The 10,921-nt window shown below is 47.7% G+C and overlaps 1 protein-coding gene across 1 annotated transcript in view; it reads right to left on the bottom strand.

The window, feature by feature from the left end:
- The window catches only part of SMOX (spermine oxidase), a 24,283-nt gene that overhangs the window by 6,470 nt on the left and 6,892 nt on the right, over window positions 1-10,921 (bottom strand). The window contains exons 3-4 of the mRNA XM_008639868.2: window positions 5,185-5,358; window positions 1,631-2,330 (exon numbers count right to left, since the gene is read on the bottom strand). Of these exons, the coding sequence (XP_008638090.1) occupies window positions 1,631-2,330; window positions 5,185-5,358 (874 nt within the window). The remainder of the gene's footprint in view (window positions 1-1,630; window positions 2,331-5,184; window positions 5,359-10,921) is intronic.

The raw sequence follows: 10,921 nt of genomic DNA, 5'->3' as shown, positions 1-10,921 counted from the left end.
GAATGGAAGTGTTTTGTTTTGTTTTGTTTTTTTTTTAAAAAGAGGTCTTAAGCATGAAAAGCTGCAACGAACAAGGTTGTCTGGGAGATGTCAGCACTGGAACAACTTGGTGTTAGAGAGAAGAGCCTCCTGTTATGCCTGTGGAGAGCAGCAGCTCCCTGCTGAGGTCAGGCAAAAGACGGCACACAGAGACTGATGTGACACGGGACACCCAACACCCCTGAACACGAACAGCTCAGGAGGCACAGCGGAAATAAGGATGCATGTTTGGGCACTGAATCAGAGCTTTTGAATCCAGTGTCTCCACCCTACAGTTCCTGGAGAGAGTGGTAAAACCTAAAACCTCCTTTGGCTGTAGCAGTTATGCAGGAAGTTCTCAGATTCCAGGGCCCTTTCAGGAAAAGGTTCTTCTCCCAGAGGCGCTGGAACAGGCTCCCCAAGGAATGGGCACAGCACCAAGCCTGTCTGAGCTCAGTAAGTGTTTGGACAATGCTCTGAGAGGCACAAAGGGATTGTTGGGGTGTCCTGTGCAGGGCCAGGAGCTGGACATGATGATCCTGATGGGTCCCTTCCATCTCAGGACATTCTGTGATTCTGTGGTTCTCTGGATCTCCACATTGTTGATAGCCAATGGTCAGTAAGGACAGGAGAAAGCTGCACTTGTGAAGGCAAATTTCCCCAGTTAGCTGGAGGTCCATGGACAAGAGGCAAGGCTGAAAACCCAGTGAGTGTTGAGACTGGGCTAACACGAGCTAGCAGGAAGATATAAATCATTTAATCACAGAAGTCGTCTCTAGAATGGCATAAACCACATCCAATCTTGGAGGATGCTGCTCTTACAACTGCTCATAATCCTGTGTAAATTCAAAACCTTTTTTCAAAACTGCTAAAAAGTCCACCACTATTTCTTTCAGTGTTATTACCTTACACCTGCATTTGCACAGTGTCTCCCATCAGACGCTATCACAGACCTCTGCAGATACAAAAATCACTTTTCTTGGGAAGGTGTGACCTCTAGAGAAGTGACTGTGGACAAACTAAAGCCCAGCACTCAAGTATTATTAAGTGATTTCATTTGGATTTTCTCGGTGTAATACATCTAAGATTTGCCTCATTCCTAAAGTGATGTGTAATCAGAGAATATGAAGTCCAGTAAGGTTTCAGTGCTGCACCCAGAAAATGGGAACTCTTAAGATCAATGGATTTTTTGAAATTTAGGCCGTTGAGATTTCCATAGAGCTGATATTGAATGGAAGTCAGGGGTGTGATTCAAACACATCTCACCTGATCTGAACAGGTTCAACTTCTGAAGGGGCCGTGCTGCTTTCCAGAGCTGAGATCAGCCCTCAGAGCCCGACAGCTTCAGCTGCTGAAGAGTTATTTGTGATTCAATAAAGCATAGGATGTGGAATCCTCCAGCACTTCTGCCCACCACTTCCTGAGCTGGTTTATCAGCCCCTCTGTATAAATAGCTCTCAGGCACACCCAAGCAGGAGCTACGCTGGAAGCACACGCACATTCAAAGGGACACAAAATGCCAAAGGACTAAAAATGACTTTAAAGCATTTCCTTCCTCGTGGTTATTCAACCCCCAGCCCCACGCTCCCTCTCCCACAAGAGCACAGCTGACCTGTAAATTTACGTAGCATTTCGGTGCAGGTTTCTGCCACAGTTTCATCATCACACTTCTCCATAATCAAAGCCTCTTCTCCACAGATCCAGCCACTGAGGACGTGGCCGTACCTCTCAGGTGGGTACAGCACATCAAAGCTGCAGATCTTCTTGTACCACAGCTCCTCAGGGTAAGTCAAGCTCTCGCTCTCTGCCTCATCTTCCCAGACAAACTGGATGCTGTTGCATTCAGAGCTCCAGAAAGGCTCTTCGAACTCCAGGAAGATCTTGTCAGTGGTATTGATTCCTAATTTCTCAATGGCCATCACCTTCTCCTCAGGCAGGCGGGGATGGAACAGGCTCTCGTGGCGCTTCTTCAAGACTCCCAGGGACACAGTCACAATGACGTGGTCAGCTGGGATGAACTCACAGTCCTCGCACTCTACGAAGACATTGGAGCCCTTGTTCTCCTCGGGGAGGTCACTGTTGTGGTCAGCCACCCTCTCAATCTCCTTGCTGACCGACTGGTTCCAGTGGATGCACTTGACCGGCTTGCGGAGCTGAATGACAGACTTGGGAATGGAGCGGGCCAGAATCTCCACGATTTTAATGAAACCACAAGGAATGACGTGATGAGCCCCGGGGATTTCGGTCCATTCCCCAAATTCACTCAGCGAGACTTCATCCATGCTGTGGGAGCTGCTCTCACAACTCTCTACCTAAGGAAAAGCAACACAAAAGCAACATTGCCACAGAGCAACTCCTTTAGTCACAGCATAGCTCTGCAAGGGCACAGAGGAGCTGCAGGAGAGTGCTGAATCCCACTCAGAAACCAGGTTAGTTTTGCTAGTAAAGAAGTACTTGGCCCTAGGATCTGACAAAAAACAATCCTTAGCCTTTCTTGCAGCAATAGAAACCATTTTGTCTTGGTAATGAGTTTGGGTTTCCTCAGCAACAGCTGCACCATTCGGAGTTCAGAGACCAGAGGGCTGGAGCCCCTCTGCTCTGGAGACAAGCTGAGAGCTGGGACTGTTCAGTCTGGAGAAGAGAAGGCTCTGGGAAGACCTCCTGACACCTTTCAGTACCTAAAGGTGCTGCAGAAGAGCTAGAGAGTGTGGAAATACAGGCAGCAACAAGAGAGGGACTTTGGACAAGGGCCTGGAGTGACGGGAGAAAGAATTATGGCTTTAAACTGAGGGTTGAATTAAATTAAATATGAGGAAGGAATTCTTTTCTGTGAAGGCGGTGAGGCCCTGGCACAGGTTGCCCAGAGAAGCTGTGGCTGCCCCACCCCTGGAAGTGTCTTCAAGGCTGGACAGGACTTGGAACAACCTGGTCTAGTGGAAGGTGTCCCTGCCCATGGCAGGGGATGGAACTGGATGTTCTTTAAGGTCCCTTCCAGCCCAAACCATTCTGTGATTCTATGAATTCCCTGCAGGATTATGCCTTTGCTTCTGCACAATTCTGGGTTACAGTTCTGTTTTCTATCCTTTAAAACCCCCTCAGTGGCCAGGGACCTGCTCCCTGGTGCTCCTACAGCAGGACCTGGAGCTGCATTAATCAGATGCTCATTCCAATGCTAATAAATGTTGTCACTAGGAGCCACAAAAAACTTTTGGCAGCTATTTCTGCTGTCTGCAGCTTTCAGCATGCTGTCAAACAGTCAGCAATCAGCCAGCTAACAATCTGCCAGAGGTGAGAGGACCCGGCCCAGGAGGAACTGAAAGAGACGGGGAAAGGGAAATGCCAAGATGTGAGCCACGTGTGTTTGATGTGATTACCAAAGCTTTAGATCCATTAACCTGTTGGTTAATGTTTGTAGGAGCATTAGGCATAGCCGTAGCTCCTAACAATCCCTGGAACAAAGGCAGGATGTTTGGCCTGTCTTGTGATAAGCTTCTAATGATAATCCTGATGCACGGGACACAGTGATCTTAAAATCTTCACATCACTGGAGTCAGATCCCTCGCATACTGTAATTCTCTACGCATTTTAAGGAATATTACAATTCCTTACCTCACCCTTTGACCTATTTTCCAGGCCTTTCCACACTTTAATGACTGTGTTTGGAAGCCTGACAAGCCTAGATCCTCTCCCTGTGGAGCACTCTGGTGCAGGGCAGGAATCTCTGCTGGGATAAAGCAAACAAGTCAGGGTTGTACCAGCAGTTCCCAGGCTGCTCCTGTGACTGCAGGGACAAACAGGTGCCTTCCCTGTCCTGGTCACTGCTTGATGACGCCAGTGGAGAATGAGTGAAGACCCATCCTTGGACTGTGCTGTGGTTCATCCCATCCAAGCACTTCACAGTGCTCCCCCAGGGTCACACAACACAAACCCTGCACCCCGGGGCACGCAGCAGGATCCTCATCCTGCCTGGATCCTCCAACAGGACACTCCTCATTATGACGTTAAACACTGGTGGCTGTTTGATTCTTTCAACCATGAAGGAAAAAGCCAGGGGGAGAAACAAGCAACTACCAAAACTCTAACCCAAGACAGGTTAATCCCCACTCTGTCATCTGATAGTCTTAAGTATGAGAAGCTTTGTTGTTCTCAGGTATTTGCATGAGAAGGGATTTGCAGGACTTGCAGAAACAGCTCTGACTGTGGCAGCCTGGAGCAACCACAGGAGAAACCACCAGGAAACCCAGAGCTGTATCCAATGACTTAACCCTGTCTGCATGGGTGCTGTTACGTGGGTAACACAATAAATAACTGGGCTTTACATGGCAGCTGTGGAGACACTCTGTGATACAAGGTTTTGGGTGAGGATGCCGAGGTATCAGGCTCAGGACACCAGGGTTCAAACCTCAACTTTATCTCAAATCTCCTGTGAGACTCTTTATTCCTCTTTGGTTTAGCTTTCCACCTGAAAACAGGGAACACATGACAAAGTGCTGCTTGCCTCCCCTGCCTCATTTCAGAAGCTTTTAAGTCATTCTAATTGAAATAGAAATGGCTGATACACTTTGCTCGTCGAGTGCTTGATGCAGCATTAAGTCCTCATCCCACAGAGAACTCATTTAGCCAAGGCACCAAGGAGATAAAAAGAACTATTGAAGCCGTGTGGAAAGATGGTTTTATACAATCTATCTTGGGTTTTATTGCTTTACCTTCAAAATGCTTTCTGGGGATTTCTTCAGCAAATTACTAGAATCATAAGTTACATTTCTTCTGGTCTCTGAGAGGTAAAAATCACTCAGGCAGGATCAGGGGGTGCAGGTGTAAGTCACAAGATAAGACACTACTAGAAGAACCTGACAGTAGAGTAGCTTCAGGTAAAAAAACACTAAATCACACCAGAAAATTTAATAAGGCCTAGGAAAGCCTCTTCTATTAAGAAAACTGGGATTTTAAGGTAAGAAAAAAAAAAAGTAAAGGAATTACTCTTTGCAGCCCATTGTCTTTGGATCTGCCTCAGGAGGGAAAGTCGTCGATATAAACACAAACTACAAGAGAGCACAGAAAACAATTTCCAGGGCAGGGCAGGGCTCAGCCAGGTGCCTGAGGTTCAGGATTTGTTTGCTCCTAGTTTAAACAAAAATAAACCACCCCAAAGATGTGCACACATACCTTCAGGTACTGCTGGATCATGGCCAGTTTCAGCCTCTTGACGGCCTCCGTGTCATCCGGGTCGGCCTTGACGCGTTTGCGCACAACGTCCCGTGTGAAGACGCCCACACTGTTCTGGCTCTCAGCATTGACTGGTTTACCTCGTTGGAAGAACTCCTGAGTCAGGTTATAGACCTGCCAGAGACAGGACACAAGGATGGGCCATGGGATTCCCAGCAGGATGCTCCTTCACGCCTCCTAACCCAGCACATTCAGATCATCTCCTCCTCCCAGCAGAACCCACGTCCTTCCTCACATCTGATAAAAAGCACCAGCTCTTCTCCCACCTCCGTGTCCCAGGTGAAATCCCAGGTTGCTCTAACCTGAAACCAGCCCTTCTACTCTCTCCACTATTTAGAAGGAATCCACCAGAGTGGGGAATTCAGTTTCACAGTTGTTTTTCTGTTGTCCTATGAAAATAGGAAGCAACAAACAGCAAGGGAATTCTGTACACACACACATTTTACTCGTTGAGCACAGGACTGGTATAGATCCACGTGAAAACATTGACATCTCTGGAGCTCCCCACCAGGAGCTAGAAGAAAAACCCCTTGTAACAAATCATTCTTCTTTTGAACAAGATATTCCTGGTATTTTTTAACCCCAGTTTTTCGCATGCAAGTTACTTAAAAGTGAGGAAACACCATCCACCTCAGCCCTCTGCTTGTGGCTGCCTGCAGTAACTTGTATTTCCATCTACAATATTGCCAGAAGAGCCTGCAATTGCATCATGGCTCTTCCTTTCTCTGGAAGAATACTCAGAAGGAATCTTTTAACACAGGAAAGCTTTCAAAAGATGCCTCTCAGAAATGCAGCACATCCCATTAATGACTTGTTTGTCCAGAATGTGTCCCCTTCTCATTCACATCACACCACAAGGTGCACAATATTCTCACAAGCGGAGAGGATATCCCTGATTGGGGAGTTTTTCCTGCCAAATATGGTTTGATTACAACTTATGATCGTTTTTTGGAGACAGATGATTTGGACGTATCGAGAAGTTGAAGTCTACAGTAAATATCTGGTACGAAGCCGGTAAAACTGTGGCAGCCTTGCCTTCAAAGGCTCCTGGAACTTCCCATTCCCTGCTGATAGAGCTAATCCACTATGGTTTAGGTTCTTCTCACTCCGATTTTCCCCAAGAGCTTGATTTTGTCTTGGGTTTTAGGAATAAAGTGAATTTGAGGAGGCAAAATAGAGGAAAGAAGAGGAAAGAGAGGAGGAAAAACACATGGCAGTGGTAGGAGTGAGAGAGAGGAGGTCTGTGAGCAAATGGAGGAAGGTGAGTTGACAAGTACGGGATGAGGAAGAAACTGAAGAAAATAGGTGAAAGAATGAAAAAAAAAGGGTGAAATAAAGTATAAAAACCAAGAAGAAACAAACACAAGGAAAATGAGTGGGACTGCTGAAGACAGAAGAGAATTGCAGACACTGCCCGGGACACAGCCAGTCCAAGGAGATTCCCACACAAGAAAGGTGGAGCCCAACACCTTGTATGAAACAAAGGCTTCCAGCAAAGGAAACTTCAGCAGTTCCAGCATCCCCTGGTTCTCAGGTCTGTGGATTTCTGAGGCCCCAAGCACTTGCAGCAGGTCCGGGCTGCACAGACCTTGCGTCAGCACAACCAGCTCGGCTTTCATAAGCTGATTGAGCTCTGTAAGCAGATAACACACTCACAGGACAAGCAAAGCCCTGCTAAAACCCAGCTACCACTTGGCCCACAGGAGAAGTGAGCCTGGCTATGTTTTTGTTAACCATTATATTCTTCACTGCCCCACAGGGAGAAGAGCAGGAAGGCACAAGTTCTCTGCGCTGTAACCATCAAGGAAAGTCTTTCCTGGAAGTGCCATCCCATTGATCAGACAGCAGGTAAGCTTAATCACATCAGGATTTATTGGTTTTCCTGTTATCTCCTTGCTTTTCAAGTTCAAGAAGCATTTGGACAACACTCTCAGACACCGGGTGTGATTCTGGGGGTTTTCCTGGGCAGGCCCAGGAGCTGAACTTGATCCTCCTAAGTCACTTCCAACTCAGTATATTCTATGATTCTTGGGGGTGCTGAACCATCTGAGGAAGAACAGAAGGCGAAGCTGTTGCAGGCAAGAAGCAAAAGGAAAAACAACAGCAGCTCCTACATTGAGAGATATATTGTCAGACTTAAGGAATGAAAAAGATGCCCAAAATGTGCTTTTTAATGAACACGTGCAGCAAACACATCCTGTATAAGAAACTATGGAAAAGGTTCACTAGGAGACATAATTTAAGATAGATTTCCAATGAAGCAGGAGTAGAATTGTGCTGTCTGAAGTTGGAATTATCCAGGCTTTCCTTGCCCAGGTGGGGAAAGCACTGTCATTCCTATGGGACCACCACTGAGGTCACTGGGAACAGGTACTTGCAGGATTTGAAAACCCATGCTCCTTCAATCATTTCAGCATGATGTGATTGATGGCAGCAGCATTCCTGAGAGAGTGGAAATGAGCTTTCCCTCAAAGATCCTGGGGAAAGGCAGCATCAAGAATGACCTGAAAGGTTCTGCTGATTTTCTAGTTAACCCTACAAAATCTCCCTGTATCCAAACCCAGTGCTCCATGTCCGGCAGCAAGCAGAGCTACACCACAGACAGTCCAGAAAACCTTTGCTTTTCTATTATCACACACCTGATACAAGCAGGGAGGAAAACCAAAGGACAGACTGCATCAACTCCCGGCTCCTACCACTGACAAACTCACATCCCAGCAGGATGACCTTAGCATTTCTCACTCTAAAGCTCCCCTGGGTTGGGACAGAACAAGTGACCCTGGAAGCCTGTCTTAAAAAAACGGAAGACAGAAAACATCTCAAGTAACCATTCATTCTAAGCAGATTTCCTCCCCTCATTCTGAAGGTTTACACACAATCCTGCAGGGAATTCATAGAATCATAGAATGGTTACCTTGAAACTCATCCCATTCCATCCCCCTGCCACAGGCAGGGACACCTTCCACTATCCCAGGGTGCTCCAAGCCCCATCCAACCTGGCCTTGGCACTTCCAGGGATCCAGGGGCAGCCACAGCTGCTCTGGGCAACCTGTGCCAGGGCCTCACCACCCTCACAGGGAAGAATTTCTTACCAATATCCCATCTAACCCTGCCCTCTGACAGTGGGCACTGACACTGTCAGTGTCACTCCAGGCCCTCGTCCCAAGTCCCTCTCCAGCTCTCTTGGAGCCCCTTTAGGCACTGAAAGGTGCTGGAAGGTCTCCCTGGAGCCTTCTCTTCTCCATGTTGAACAACCCCAAATCCCTGGGTCTGAAAGACAGAAAGGGTTGAAGGTAAGAAATTAAAACAAGTTAATTCAATGTCTATAGTCCTAAACCAGCTTCACTTCAGCTTCCATCTTCTGTCTTCTTTCTGACCAGCTTTGGGGCATCCCACAACGAGGGTTTGTGCAGGGAATGTGGATTCCAGCAGGGATGTCCCCTCTGTTACCTACAGGCTTCCTCCTCCATGTGTTTATTTACTACCTACGTGCTCCTCCACCACAGGAAAAGGCAGTTTCTTAGGAAGAACACAGCTAAATAAAGAAGTTTCTCCGCACTGAAGGAGGTCAGGAAAGCACATCCCCATCCACACTCCTTCCTGTCAGCGCCGGTGACGATGCCCAGCATTGTCTTTTTCTCACTTGGCTTAAAAACTGCTGTGACTTAATCCCTGTCCAGTAAAAAGCCCTGGTGGAGATAGGGCTGCGCTGTTCCCAGGCCAGACATCTGTCAGGGCAATAGAGGCAGGGAGGGAACGGTGACTCTCGGTGGCCCTTTGGTCCTGCTTTCCATGATAACTGCAAGGCAAGGCACTGGAGCTTAATTGGGGATGGCAGGAAGCCCAGCACGGGGGGTGGGGTGAGAAGGATGGAAAGAAAACGTTGTCATTCTTTGGCTGCATCCCTCCCCCAGAAACTCACAGCACACAGGAGAAAGCTGAGAGATAACAAGGCCATTAATTAGCTGATTGTTAAAGGGAGGGTCCCTGGGAAGCAGATCTCTAGGGACCACATCCTTGCTGAAAAGCTGAAGTAAAAACAGGCACTTTTCCTAAATCAGGCTGGTGATGGACTGTATGATTTTTTCAGCTGCATTTAACATGTCCAGCTCACCACCTCCCTCCCACCCTTCACTAATACCTGGGAGTTGGCTTTAAATACCTCTTTGGGAAGGGAAATGAGGACTTAGCAGGGACAGAGGAACAAGTCTGAGATAAATTGTCCCTGTTCACATTTTCTGAGGAGTTCTATGCACACACAGACCCTGAAGCTGCAGACATTTCCCTCAGAGGTCCCACTCTCGTCACTTTCCTGAGGATCATGCACATGTGGTATAAGCAGAAAGAGACCAAAATCCTCTCCCAGCCCCAGGATTCCCTCAGTTATCCTAGAAGGAACGGACAGGAAGGCAGGAAGATTACAAACACATGAGGTGGGCATCACACCATGGGGAACCTCCCAGCAGTGCCTCTTTTCCTTCCGAGACTGAACAAATGGAGTGACAATGACCCTGAGCAGTGCCAACCCCACAGAGAACACGGTCTCAGAAGGACAACCCTAAAAGTCCTGCCCTGTCTCATGGTGCTTCCCTTGGCAATGCATGGCTGGGAATCCAGATGGATGCTCTGCAGAACTGAAGACCTTCCTTGAAGGCACTGCTCTGCTTCCACAAGGAGAATTCAGGTCACCTCGGTCACAAGCTCATGACAGATCCTGACTGACCTCAGTGCAGGGCAACAGCCTCTCCTAAGGAACTTTCTGCTGGAGAAATGAAGAGCTGAGCAGTCTTCAAGCAGTCTGACTGCTCGGCTTCCTCATAACCAAATAAAGGCTTCTGTGAGACATCCCTACAGCTATTAAAAATTCAGGCTACTGCAAACAAAAAAGCAGCAAAACTTGTATTGAGGTAGAAGAAGCCAGCCAGAAAAGATTGGACAAGTGCCTGGAAAAAAGCCTAAGGACTTTCCAGATGAATTAGTGAGGCAAAGCTCTGGAGGTACAGGGGTGCTTTGCCTTTCACTCCAGGAAAACTCAGCATAGAAAGATCTCACCCTCCTACAATCCAGTTTCAGAGACTCCACATGCCCTAGTGAAACACTCAAGGGACACCCCCCACATTTTGAATTCCCTAGAATTTGGTGTCCAGATGACAAGATAACCAGGGCTAGAGAGACCCAGATGGAGAAGCAGAGCTGAAGGCACAGGCTGGAGCCCAGCAGCAGCTGCAGGGAAAGGCAGGCAGGGTGTGAGTGCGTGGGGAGCGAGCCGGCTGTGCACGGAGGGCAGGCCTTTGGAATGGTAACAAATTTCCTGCTCGTTCAGGAATACATTTTCCACTGTTCATGCCAGTCCTACATCCCTGATTACGCTTTACATCCATCATGGGGTTGCTGGCTGTTTTGTGGGGGGTTCTTTCTTTTCAACTCAGGACAGGGTGGGACACAGCCTTTGCCATCTCAGCCTCCTCTAAAGGGATGAGATGACATGATGTGGGATTCCCAATAATAACCTGAGGAGGGTCTGGGAGCTCCCATGAGATAAGGGAGGACCCTTACCTCAGGATTTAACGATCAGTAAGGTGGCTTTGTATCCTGGACAACCTCAAGATGCTTCAACAAAACCACTCAAAAAACTTGTCTCCAAAAAAAACCAGAGATTCAGAACTGAAAATTCCTG

The sequence above is a fragment of the Corvus brachyrhynchos genome, unplaced genomic scaffold, assembly GCF_000691975.1.
Source record: "Corvus brachyrhynchos isolate BGI_N302 unplaced genomic scaffold, ASM69197v1 scaffold166, whole genome shotgun sequence".
Classification (NCBI taxonomy): Eukaryota; Metazoa; Chordata; class Aves; order Passeriformes; family Corvidae; genus Corvus; species Corvus brachyrhynchos.
Note: the sequence above shows the minus strand (reverse complement) of the source record. Positions and strands in the feature narration are given on the sequence as shown.